This window comes from Balaenoptera acutorostrata, chromosome 3 (genome assembly GCF_949987535.1).
Source record: "Balaenoptera acutorostrata chromosome 3, mBalAcu1.1, whole genome shotgun sequence".
NCBI lineage: Eukaryota > Metazoa > Chordata > Mammalia > Artiodactyla > Balaenopteridae > Balaenoptera > Balaenoptera acutorostrata.
In genome coordinates, this window is record NC_080066.1 from 61,390,094 (window position 1) to 61,404,407 (window position 14,314).

The 14,314-nt window shown below is 35.6% G+C and overlaps 1 protein-coding gene across 3 annotated transcripts in view; it reads right to left on the minus strand.

Moving 5' to 3' along the window:
- Positions 1 to 14,314, minus strand: part of SCAPER (S-phase cyclin A associated protein in the ER) — a 473,879-nt gene that overhangs the window by 410,539 nt on the left and 49,026 nt on the right. For all 3 annotated transcript variants that reach the window (XM_057544059.1, XM_057544058.1, XM_057544060.1), the window contains exon 5: positions 3,369 to 3,566. In XM_057544059.1, the coding sequence (XP_057400042.1) occupies positions 3,369 to 3,566 (198 nt within the window). The remainder of the gene's footprint in view (positions 1 to 3,368; positions 3,567 to 14,314) is intronic.

A 14,314-nucleotide genomic window follows, 5' to 3' on the forward strand; every position in this document is an offset into this window, starting at 1 on the left:
CACTAATGTACACAATTCTACCCTCACATAAATCGTGAGATGCACTGGGGGTCCTCTTTACTTGGTCAATGATAAGTCCCATCCTATCTCCTTCCAAAGAAGCATACTACCCTAAAGTCCCTTCAAGCCCAGCTGGCATGAGCTACTCCAGCAAGCTTATTATGCTATGAAATCTCTAAGGGAGATGTAGGTAGCAGTCTCTACATTCAAGGATGCCCCCAATATTCCAGAGCCACACATCCAGTTCCCCCAGGTTGAAATGGAAAACAGAAAATGGAAAGTACAATAGGTTGCCAGTATGCTTTCCCCCAAAATCTCTCAACATATTCCACAGGCACCAAAATCAGCACGGCAAAGATCCAGCCAGAGAACAAGATGCCAGTCTCCTGCAGCCATACACACAAACTTCACAAGCACTTCACGCACCACCTCAAACTTCATTAACTGTGCACTCCCCAAAAGGCAATCTCCCCCTAGCCCACTTTATATGGAAGAAGGGGAAATGCAGTGGTGATGGTCAGAGTATAGCTTTGCTGGAAAAGTCAGTTCTTAGCAAGTCATGCAGTGGAGTAGCTGATGGCATAACAGGCATGTCTTTAAACGAAAAAACTGAGAAATGTAGCCTCTTGATTAAAGAGATTGGCTCTGGTCAGCAATCCTGGTTGATATAGTTAAGACACTTTTTCATGCTGTACTTATCATGTGAATTACATAATACAGGAGTTATTAACTGCATTTTACATATGAGACAAAGAATTGAACTGTGGTTACTGAACAAAGGCGTTGCACAAAAATCACAAAGAAGGACAAATATTGTCAGTAAATCTACAGAACAAAGGCTGAGTGCACCTGTACGATGAGGATCTACAAAATGAGGGTTATACATCTTATAAAGGTACTAATCAAATGAGATAATGGATAGAAGTGCTTTTAAAATGAGAATAGAACAAAACAAAAATAGAACTCCAGCTATTATATACCCAGCACATGGATAGAGCAAATATTAAACTGTATATTTTTACATCACCACCTGTAAGTCCTAGATGGGGAGAGGAGCAGAGTTGGGTATGAAATTAACTTTTAAGCTCCCAGATTTTATTTCTCAGCATAAACCTTTGAGCATCTTGGCACAGTACAAAGAATAGAGAACACATTTCTACCCATCTAACTTTGTCAAAATCTTCTCAATTCTTTCTTTTTTAAATAAAAAAATTTATTTATTTATTTATTTTTGGCTTTGTTGGATCTTCATTGCTGCATGTGGGCTTTCTCTAGTTGCAGTGAGCAGTGGCTACTCTTCGTTTCGGTGCATGGGCTTCTCACTGTGGTGGCTTCTCTTGTTGCGGAGCACAGGCTCTAAGCACGCAGGCTTCAGTAGCTGTGGCACGTGGGCTCAGTAGTTGTGGCTCACGGGCTCTACAGCACAGGCTCAGTAGTTGTGGTGCACAGGCGTAGTTGCTCTGCGGCATGTGGGATCTTCCCGGACCAGGGATTGAACCCGTGTCCCCTGCTTTGGCAGGCGGATTCTTAACCACTGTGACACCAGGGAAGTCCCTATATTGCATTATTCTACTTTGTATTTGAAAATTCTCATAATAAGAAGTTAAAAATTAAAAAAAATTTTTTTTAAATCTTCTCCATTCTTATAATCTACAACTTGCACAACCAATTTCTATTACTGTTAAACTTTCACAAAGTTTTGACAGGACTGAAAATAAAAGCTACACTGTCTTTGTTTCATAGATATGTTGATTTGTATCATATTTTAGATTCCACATATAAGTGATATCATATGGTATGTGTCTCTCACTAGAGATGATAAACTCTAGGTCCACCAGTGTTGCTGCAAATGGCATTATTTCATTCTTTTTGATGGCTGAGTAATATTCCATTGCATATATATAATAAATTTTTTTTTAAAAAGCTACACTGTCTTATGGCAAGTCTAGCTTCCCTGAATACAGTATCAGAGATAGGTGCAAGAGTTTCTGCTCATCACAGAGACATGGTTGCAACTGGTCCAACTCACTTCTATAAAGAAGTATACATTTGACAAATTTGATTTCTTCAGTCAACCTTTTGTTGTTTTTAATCACAAAATCAAAGAATCTGCTGATCTTATTGATCTCTAGGGATGACCTAAAGATTATCTAGGCCCACATGCTCATTTTATATAAGAAACTATAATCCAAAATTAAATCCAATAGTGTTTTCTACCACAACATGCTGACTCATTCCACCCCAATGATATGATTTTCCTTAAAAATATTTTTCTTAAAACATAAAAAGTTTTACATGCTGATAGTAACAATATTAATTGTGACAACCAAAGCATAAATTTGGGTGATTTCAATCACTGTTCATTCTGAAATCTGTTTCTGAAGAGTCATATTTTTAGGCTAGTTTAAAACATTTTGGCTGTTTCCAATTTTAGAGGAAACATAGCTGTTGTGTCAACATGTAACTTTGCTTTGACCCTTCGGATATTTCAAAGGTTAAACAATGAATTCCAGGATTTTCAACCATGTTCACTGTAGAAGCAGAAGCTACCTCTGTAATATTTCTATGATGATGTATCATTCTGGTTTTTCTCAAAATAATTTTATTTAGTATAAACTAATACAGTATATAGTTTGTATCTACTAAAAGGCCAGACTTTCTAGTGAATTTTTAGAGCCAGATTATGCTATGTGTCTGTTTAATATACTATTACAAATACAAGGTTATCTAAAATTAGAAAACACACCTTACAATGACATCCCAATCCCGCCCAGGATTGTTTATGGTTAGCCATCAATCTCACTTTTCCCTGATCACAGTGAATTAGAAGAGTGATAAGTTATCTCAACAGAAAAGGAGTAATGTCCAATTAAAGACATTAAACAGGAAACCAAAGAATGTGAAAATCTCACTAATGCCACCTACAGTACCAATGGAGAACACAGATAAGAGAGATATTTTAATAAATTGTGTGTATGTGTACCTATCCTTTAATTTCTTGCCTAGGACTATGTATCAAGACAACTTTCTACCAAATCTTGCACAGAATATAAAAGTACATAATTAGGTAATGCAAACAACAACAACAAGGGTACTCTTGAAAAATCAAAACAAAGAAAAACCTGACACACTCACAGAAGCAGAGAGTAGAACAGTGGTTGCAAGTGACAGGGGAAATAGGGAGATGTTGGTCAAAGGGTACAGACTTTCAGTTATAAGATGAATAAGTTCTGCGGATCTAGTGTATAGCATGGAGACTACAGTTATTACTAAAGTACTGTATACTGAGGCAAATTATCGAGTCAGATGTAGCAAAAATTGGCGAATCTGACTTCAAATGGATTACAAAGCCTGAAAGCAAACCTTACCTTACATTCCACCACACTCTGATCTGATTCACAAGTTACATAGATTTCATCTACTGCCCGGCGAAGATTGTCAAAAAGAAATGCCCAGTATCGAGCTCTTAGATCAATTTTCCGAGGGTGCCTTGTTTTAGTGGGACTTTTATCAAAGTGTTTATCTCCAGTTGTAGATGACGTTATTTTACAGTCTACTGTAGTGTTCTGATGAAATAAAACAAAACATGAAAAAATATTTTTTAAAAGCCTCCAGGAAATGGATTTTTGTATAAATCAAATTTTTCAACATAAATACTTAAAAACATGACATTCTTCTTTTTAGCTTATATCACACTGAATTCATCAAAACAAAACTTCTCAACTTAAATAAAAGTGGCAGGTTTGTAAGGCCAATTACATGTTTCATTGAAGATTAGGATGATTTTAATGGTGAACAGACTCTTAGTCAAAAAGGAGCACTAAAGTGGCTCCTGATTTACTAAAATACGTGTATGGCACATTTACATACAGTAACAAATAACAGATACTAATTTCAACACTTTGAAATTGCTTGTGTACATTCTTTTCGTTTAGAAATGACATATCCTATACTTATATTCAGTTACTTAATTTTATCTTAAACCTTTTTCCACTAAAAGTAAAAATATATAAACACAAAACAATTTACTAGAAAAGAACACTGATGAATAAAACCAAGCATCAGCTACAGAGCAGACTCACCAAATAAAGTAACTACAGTATTCATATGACCCAATCTTTCCTCAGTTGCACAGGCAGACTTTGAAAATACAGTTATATTCTATACTTTTATAGACTGTACCAAAGAATCATTCCACCACAAACAGGAGCGTGCAGTTTACATAAAGACCTGAACTTCTCACTAGAAGTACAAAGGAGTTGCTTATCTCTCTGTGGCTACCTAAACTGATAAATAAATAAATACTAACCTTGCACTACAGTTACAACAACAATCTCAAGTTTCTTTGGGTTGTTCTGTATGTGTGTATGTCATTCCTGTTAGCTTGTTTTTCCTTTTCATAGAAGAGCCCCAGAGTGAAGAATATCCAAAATAGAAGCTAGTACTCTCTTGTTTTGTTTTAGGATTTGGCCTTCAACGTAACAGTGATTCCTATACTTCAAAAATCTTTTATAGCCTATCTTCAGTTTATATAGAATCTTCACTATCAAAAGTCAAGCAAACAAAACATATATACGCACAAAGACATGCACACTTAAGAGGCTGAGATGGAGCTGGTCATCCTCCTTCCGCAGTCCCCCATCCAGACTAAGGGTGTCAGACTCAGCAAATAAAAATTAGTAAATATTTTATCTGACAGCCTTAGTCCAGGCCCAAATTCTCAACACTCAAGCAATAAAATTTAAAGTAATCATCAACAACCCACAAAACCTTTGCTTCAACGGCTCTCCAAGCACTTTCCAACCCTAATAGTAAATGATAAATCGTGATGGCAAATATCCCCTCACACAAATTTTAAAGTATGTATTATTAGCTCTACTTTACAGCTTAGAAAATTGAGATTTAGAGGCTGATTTGTCCAAGATCACATAGCCACAGGAGACTACCTTCCAGTTAGAGCTCTGCAATTACACTGCTGACTTCCCATTACAATGCACCCCAAGGCCCTGTGCTAACAACCCTTTACCAAATATTCCAGACCACCTCATTTCTCTTCCTATATACCACCCAAAGTTAAAATTAACTTGAATTTTCCTGAATTATACTTCCTTCACAAACTTCTTAGAGTGATCAGCAAAACACTAGTAGCTTCCTGTGAATTCAGACCCTAATCTTATAAAATTCTCAAAAATAATTTAACTCATCTTCACCCATTTATGTATTTACCCTATCATACATCCATATGTATATGATTCAAATACTTTAACCAACCTTTCTTAAAATGTAGAATAGGCAAAACTGCTTTTAGGTTAAGATGTTTCTATTCTCCGTGATTGCTCTATGTGAGGCTTTTACTAAGAAAGACTCCAGAAAGGCAGAAACTACAGCTAGGTAATTCCATCTGAAGGGCAATGTACTATACAAATTTGACATTTAAGCTTGACAAAAATAGTAATACTTTATATTTGCACATTTATTTACATTTTATGAAGGGCTTTTGAAAACATATCATTTAATCATCACAACAAACTATAAAGACAGGACAAATATTGAAATATTATTATTCCTATTTTGTAGATGACAAAACTAATGCTCAGTAAGATTCAATTTCTTGACCAAGTCAAAAGGCTGAGTGACAGAACTGGGACCAGAACCGAGTCTTCCAACTTCTGCTCCAATGTTCATAAAGCATTTCACATAACACCTAGCACACAGTAGTACCCATATAATGTTAGGTATGATTATAGTGGGAAAGATAAAGAGGTGAAGAACACTCACAGAAAAATGTGAATAAACTAATGGCAAAATTGCCAAATTTGTGAAGAAAGGTAGAAGAAGCATATTAAATTGTAGAGGCTGATAAGTTTGTATAGAGTTTCAAAATACAGTGCTCTTACCTACCACTGATAAAAATAACAGCAGTGATAATAATAATTGCAGTGGCATCTAATATTCATGTCATACTTGCTATGTGCCAGACACTGTGCTAAGTGCTTTCCATACAGTTATACTTCATTTAATCTTTGAAGCAATTTTATACCACAGTTACTATTATTAGTTCCATTTTATAGAGGAGAAAACTGAGGTTTAGCTAAATTAAATGATAAACCCAAGGTCTCACACTAAGTAAGAGACAAAGCCAAGATTCAAAATCAGGTAACTATCACATTGTTATGACTTACTGTGCCTGTTTCCAAGACATTCAACAGAAGACAAAGCAACCCAAACTTTTGGGAAAAGCTAGACATAACTGAATCTCATGTTTTAAATAAAATTCAATATAACAAATGTTATACTATTTTAATCAATCACTTTTGAGAGAGAAAGAGGAAAAAAGAAAGAAAGGAGAGGGAAAGGAGAAGAAGGAAATTAAGATTTCTGACTCACCTCTCTTAGAACTCTCGTCAACTCCCCTGAGAATCTGAAGAAACCTATGGACCTAAACCTCTGACAACAACCTGTCTTTTTACTGTCTCCATATTTAGTCTTTTCCAGAATGTCCTAAGGTTGGAATCATACAGTATGCAGCCTTTTCAGATCGGCTTCTTTTACTTAATAATATGCAATTAATTTCCTCCATGTCTTTTCATGGCCTGATAGCTCATTTCTTTTTAGAGCTGAATGTACCACAGTTTATTTATCCATTCACCTACTGAAGGATATCTTGGTTGCTTCCAGGTTTGGCGATTATGAAGAAGGCTGCTATAAACATCCATGTGCATGTTTTTGTTCAGACATAAGTTTTCAACTCATCTACATATATACCAAGGGCATGACTGCTGATCACAAGGTAAGAATATGTTTACTTTTGTTAAGAAATTGCCAAACTGTCTTCCAAAGTGGCTGAATTTCCATTCTGAATTCCCACCAACATTGAATGAGAGTTTCTGTGGCTCTTCATCCTCACCAGCATTTGGAGTTATCATTGTTCCCAATTTTGGTCATTCTAATAGGTGTGTGGTGGTAGCTCATTGTTTTAATTTGCATTTCCCTGATGACATATGATGTGGCACACCTTTTCATATGCTCATCTGTCATCTGTACATCCTCTTTGGTGAGGTGTCTGTTAAGGTCTTTGGCTCATTTTTCAATCAGGTTGTGTCTTACTGTTGAGTTTTGTTTAAGAGTTCTTTGTATATTTTGGATAACAGTCTTTTATCAGATATCTTTTTCCAAATATTTTCTCCCAAGTCTGTGACTTGTCTTCTCATTCTCTTGACATTGTCTTTTGCAGAACAGAAGTTTCTAATTTTAATGAAATCCAGCTTATCATTGATTTCTTTCAGGGATCATGCCTTTGATACTGTACCTAAAAAGTCATCACCATATTCAAGGTCATTTAGGTTTTCTCCTATGTTATTGTCTAGGAGTTTTATACTTCTGCATTTATGGTCAATAGTCCATTTTGAGTTAATTTTTGTGAAGAATATGAGGTCTGTGTCCGGATTCATTTTTCTTTTTGTCATATGGATGGATGTTCCAGCACCATTTGTTGAAAAGACTACCTTTGCCCCATTGTATTGTCTTTGCTCCTTTGTCAAAGATCAGTTGACTAATTATGTGTGTACATTTCTGGGCTTTCTATTCTGTTCCATATATCTATTTGTCTTTTCTTTTGCCAATATCACACTGCCTTGATTACTGTAGCTTTATAGTAAGTCTTGAAGTTGGTTAGTGTCAGTCCTCCAACTTTGTTCTTCTTCTTCAATATTTTGTTGCCTATTCTGGGTCTTTTGCCTCTCCATATAAACTTTAGAATAAGTTTATTGATATCTACAAAATAATTTGCTGGGATTGTACTGAATATATTCTTCAACCTGGGAAGAAATGACATCTTGACCATATTGAGTCTTCCTATTCATGAACATGGAATGTCTCTCCATTTGTTTAGCTCTTTGAGTTCACTCATCAGAGTTTTATAGTTTTCCTCATATAGATCTTACACATATTCTGTTAGGTTTATACCTACCTATTTAATTTTGGGGAGTGCTGATATAAATGGTATTGTGGTTTTGTTTTTTTTAAGATTTATTTTATTATTTATTTATTTATTTAATTTATTTCTTTCTTTTTTTGGCTGTGTCGGGTCTTCGCTGAGGCATGCAGGATCTTTCATTGCAGCACGTGGGCTCTTCATTGTGGTGCGCGGGCTTCTCTCCAGTTGTGGCATGCGGATTTTCTCTCTCTAGTTGTGGTGCGTGGGCTCCAGGGCATGTTGGCCCTGTAGTTTGCTGCATGTGGGCTCTCTCGTTGAGGTGCACGAGCTCACTAGTTGTGGCATGCAGGCTTAGTTAGTTGCCCTGCAGCATGTGGGATCTTAGTTCCCTGACCAGGGATCAAACCCTGCATTGTAAGGCAGCTTCTTTACCACTGGACCACCAAGGAAGTCCCAATGGTATTGTGTTTTTAATTTCAAATACCACTTATTCATTGCTGGTACACAGGAAAGCAACTGACTTTTGTATGTTAATCTTGTATCTTGCAACCTTCTGTAATCAATTATTAGTTATAGGAGTTTTTTTGGTTCATTCTTTCAGAGTTCTTACATAGATGATCATGTCATCTACAAATAAAGACAGTTTTATTTCTTCCTTCCCAATCTGTATACCTTTTATTTCCTTTTCTTGTCACACTGCATTAGCTAGAACTTCCATTACGATGTTGAAAAGCAATGGTGAAAGGGGACATCCTTACCTCATAACTGATCTTAATGGGAAAGCTTCTAGTTTCTCCCATTAAGTATCATGTTAGCTGTAGGGTTTTGTATTTTTTTTTAATTAAGTTGAAGACGTTCCCCTCTATTCCTAGTTTATTAAAAGATTTTTACCATCTTTTCTAGGTGTAGAATTTTGTCAAAATTTTTTTCTGCATCATTGATATAAAACTAGGTTTTTCCTTTTTTATCCTGTTGCTGTGATGAATTCCATTGATTTATTTTAAATTATGAACCAACCTTGCACCTCTGGGATAAAACCCACTTGCTCATGGTGTATCATTCTTTTTATTGTGGGATATGATTTGCTAATATTTTGTTGAGGATTTTTGTATCTATGTTTGTGAGAGTCACTGGTCTGCAGTTTTCTTGTAACGTCTTTGTCTGGTTTTGGTGTTAGAATAATGCTGGCCTCATAAAATGAGTTAGGAAGTATTCCCTCTGCTTCTACCCTCTAAAATGGATTGTAAAGAATTGGTATAATTTCTTCCTTAAATGCTTGGTAGAATTCAACAGTGAATCCACCTGGGCCTGGTACTTTCTGCTTTGAAAGGTTATTAATTATTGATTTAATTTCTTTAATACATTTAGGCCTATTCGGAGTGTCTATTTCATCTTGAGTGAGTTTTAACAGATTATGTCTTTCAAGCAATCAGTCCATTTCATCCTGGTTATCAAATCTGTGGCAAAGAGTTGTTCATGGTATTCTTTTATTGTCCTTTTAATACCCATGGGCTCTGTACTGAAATGAATAACTAGGGACATGCAATAGGACTTTGGGACAGTACTATCCATATGAGGTTAGCGGTCATAAGTGTCAAAAGAGCCTTTCAACATAACTGATACTTTTCTCCTGGCACTTTCAAATGCATGGGGCGCAGAGCAGAATAGGCAGAAAAGTGGCTGTAATGAGGACAACTCTGTCAAGCGTGTACTACCAAGGGGCAGGGTAGCCAGACAGTTGGGAGAATGGGCAAGAAGGTAATTATGACAGACAAACCATAGAATCTCATGTGGATATCCAGGAAAGTGTGGTCATATGGAGGATGAGGGATAATGAAAGGGTGGTAGGATCAGTAAATTATAGATTGCATGAGGTTGAAGAATTGTTAGAGTCACATGATCACAGAGAATAAGGCAGGAGGAGAGATGACAGGTAGAAGACGGTATGGCTGAGATTGAGTTCCTGGAGGGAGAGTAGTTGTTAGTGAGAACAAGGCAAGAGTCTGACCATCGGAATGAGTAGAAGACAAAACTATTGGGGGAAAGAAATGCAAGAAATTGAGAGGACAGCAGTAATGGTGTAGAGCATGCAGTGAGACTGAAAATTATATCTTCAAGGAATAAGGAGAAGTGACCTGGAAATCTGTAAGTGCTGCAACAAGAAGAGGGAGCAGGTGGTATAGTGTGATGGCATGTCCTTCAAATCTGAGGAGTTTTAGGAGATGGGAGGGAGAACTGCCTGAAATGCCAGTGAGGAGCAAGCAGGAAACCTAACCCACCTCTAGGATCACAGGTAGGAGTGCTGTGGGGGAAAAAAACAACTACTACTTAAAACGACTGTGGAGGAAGCAGTATCCCCACACATGAGTTGGAATTTTCCTAAAACAAGAAGGTAAAGGGAATGTGCAGGGAAGAGAGGAACAAAGAAAATTTTGCTGATGGTAAACCTACATCTAGAGGGCAAAGTTGTAGGATTTCACAAGTAATCCAGAGGCATTTCCTTGATTACTATTGAAACTGAGCATCTTTTCACAGGTTTACAGGCTATTCAGGTTTCCCCCATTTTTTATTGGGTTATTTGTCCTTTTTCTGATGAATTTTAGCTCTTTATGAAGTCTTTGATGTATGGTATTTTCTCCCAGTCAATCTCACCTTTAACTTTGTTTAAGTGAGTTTTTTAGTATATAAATTTAATTTTGTTATAACATATCCATCAATTATGCTTTTTGTCTTGTCTAGGAAAGCCTCTTCTAATTCAAGGTCATAAAAATATCCTTCCAGATAATTTTAATTTTTTTGTTTTCTCATTTGGTCTTTAGCCCATCAATAATTTTTTTTTATATTACATGAAAATATCCTTATATTTTATTTGTAATTTAATTGCATTACAGTCAGAGAACATGTTGTGTCTGACTTCTTTTTTTTTTTTTTTTTAATTTATTTATTTATTTATTTATTTATTTATTTATTTTTGGCTGTGCTGGGTCTTCGGTTCGTGCGAGGGCTTTCTCTAGTTGCGGCAAGTGGGGGCCACTCTTCATCGCGGTGCGGGGACCGCTCTTCATCGCGGTGCGCGGGCCTTTTCACTATCGCGGCCCCTCCCGTTGCGGGGCACAGGCTCCAGACGCGCAGGCTCAGCAGCTGTGGCTCACGGGCCCAGCTGCTCCGTGGCATGTGGGATCTTCCCAGACCAGGGCTCGAACCCGTGTGTCCTGCATTAGCAGGCAGATTCTCAACCACTGCGCCACCAGGGAAGCCCGTGTCTGACTTCTATATTCTTGTCTGACTTCTATTTACTGAAACTTCTTTATAACCTAGGATGTGATCAATTTTTGCATATGCTTTGTGTACACTATTTGAGTGCCAATAAATACACACATATACATACATACATATACATACATATATGTATATGTATTTATATGAGATCAATCATAATTGTATCTTAATTCTATATTCTTGCTATTTATTCCTGCTTGATCAGTTTCTGAGTAAGGGATATGAATATTTACCACTATGATCATGAATACACTTTTCTCCTTGTAATTCTGTTAGTTTGGGCTTTAAATATTTCAAGCCTATGCTGTTAGGTACCTAAAAGTTTTGTACTTTTATACTTTTTGGATGATTATTCTTTTCACCATTATATAATTTCTATCTTTCTGTAATCAATGCTTTTCATGTTGAATTCCATCTGGTTTGATATGAATATTGCTATTCTAGCTTTAGAGCACATCTAGAATATCAAGTATTTTGCCTGGATTTTTTTCTCTTTCTTTGTTTTAAACCTTTCCTTGAAGTTTTAAATATGTCTCTTATAAGCAGTATACAGCTCAATTTAAAATGAGAGGTTTAATTCAATCATCTGACTTTTAAGAACTGAATTTAATCAGTTTACATGTATTGATATTGTTTGCTGAAATATTTATACTTAGTATCTACCATTATCTTTCATGTTTTACACTTACTATGATTTTTCTACTTTTTTTCTTTCTCTTTCCTTCTATTTAGTTGAAAAGCTTTGGTTTATTCACTTTCTCTTTTCCTCTGTTTATTTGGAAATCGTGCCCGCTTGTTTTACTCCTTTAGTAGCTAGCCTTAAACAAAGACTTCTTCCTAAATAAGACAAGGATTTTATCACATTAACTCCCCTCCAAACTCCCTAGTCTTCTGTGTTAACACTGTTTGAGATTATAGCTCCACCTTTCTAAATTTAATTGTGTGAGTGTTTTTGAAAACTACCAATAGTTAATGAGATTTACTAAAATATTTTACACCTATCTTTTTATCAAGCTCCCTCCTCCAGGTTACCTTTTCTTCTTGCTGAAGTATGTCTTTAATAGTCCCTTCATTAAGCGTCTGTAGGTGGCAAACCCTTAGCCTTTGTACATCTAAAAATGGCTTTATTTCACTCTTGCACTTGAATGATCATTTGAATGGGCACAGACTTCTGGGTTAAAAGTTATTTCGCCTTATAACTTTGTAGATATTGGTCCACTGTTCTTTTGTTCATAACAAGATTATTGTTATTCCTCTGTGCTTTTGTTTACTTCCTGGTATTTTAAGAGTTTCATCCTTAACACTTTGCAGGTTCTCTAGAATGTATCTAGGTATAAATCTATTTTTATTTATCCTGCTCAGCTCTACAGTTATGCTCTGAATCTCTTAAGAACTCAAAGTAAGGAAAATTTTAAACATTATTTTTCCAACTATTGCATGCCCACTATTTATTCTCTATTTCAAAAGTCCTAGAAGGCATATGTTAGAATTTCTCAATCAAATTCTCCTTTCAATTTTCCATCTCTTTAGTTCTCTGAGCTATGTTCTAAATCCTCCTAAGTAGTTAGTGTCTTCCAACTCACAAATTCTCTCTTTAACTAATCTCTCTGTCCAATATATCATTTATTCTTACTAATTGCAGGTAAGAATAAAAAATTAAAATTTCACGGACAACATTTTCATTTCTAAGGTGTTCACTTTTATCTATAAAGGTTCAAAATTAATATCCATCTTTTATTTCAGAATTTTCCTTTTTGCGTTATATTTAATCTTTCCTTTGAGGAATTTAAACTTGTTTATTTGAAAGTCCTCTTTACAAAAATGACCTTTTTTCATTACCTCAGGAGTAAATTCTCTCATTTGTGGAATGTGTTGTTTATATCTTACGATATTATTTTCCTCATGTGCCTTGATATGTTGTTTTGCAAACTTATTTTGCATTTAAGTTTCTTTTATTTTAGTTTTTCACTTTGCTCACCCTAACTACATGTGTACTAGTTTTATGGTTACCATCAGCTGGCCCACCATGGTCCCCTTCCAGAGGTCTTTTACTGGGGACTTAAAGCTCTCACGCTTCAAGAATATAGCAGACCCAGTCATGAACCAGAGCGCCACTCTCTTTTATTGCTTCAGATGTCAATTATCACAGGCCACAACCCCAGGCAGATTGTAGTGTTCTTTGTCTCCTAGTGCAGAACACTGCACAAGCCTAAAGTTTTATGCCATGAGCCTGGATCTGTTTTCCCACCACAATCAGGGTATTTCAGCCTCCCTTATATAGGACTTGTCCAGTAAGTGTGTGTCCCCAACTCCACTTATCTGTGAATATATGTGTTTGTTTTATTTCTGATCCACAGAGATTTTTATTTTATTCTTGAAAATCCTTTGTCTCTTTAATTTTTAAAAAATATTTTATCATTAATGCCTCTTGTATGTGAGGACTAGGGAATATTTTATGAACTCACAATGCCACCTTGATTAGAAGTCCATGTTTTCCTTGTGTGTAGTTTTTGGTTTACATAATACATATTGGTATATTTAATAACATCAAACTAAAATAATATATATGAAAAGTTCAGAGAAAATAACTACAGATTACAAAGCTAACTATAAATATGCCAAAACACTTTTAAAAATAAGGTAGGCTTGTGTTCTCTAAAATTTTAGTAGAACAATCTGAAAAATTTTAGATTCAATACATCTTTATTATCCTACATCCAAAAGACACCATTATACCTAGAAGGTAAATCACAGAAGAATCACAAATATGGAATGTGCAGCAGAGGAGTTAAGAGCATAAACTGTAGAAATTGAAGGCATGGGTTCAAATCTTGGCTGTGTCACTTAATAGTAAGTTATACAACCTCTCTCTACCTCAGTTTTCTCATTTGTAAATGAAGAATAATGCCTACATCAAAGGGTTGTTATAAGAAACAAATTAATATCTGTAAAGCATTTAGTACAAGTTAGGCACATAATACTATACACACATTTGTTAAATAAAGGATGTTACATTAAATTTTTATATGAAGATAAAATATGCAATATTCAAATCCTGAAAAATTAGATTTTATAATTGAAATTAAACACAAAAAAGTA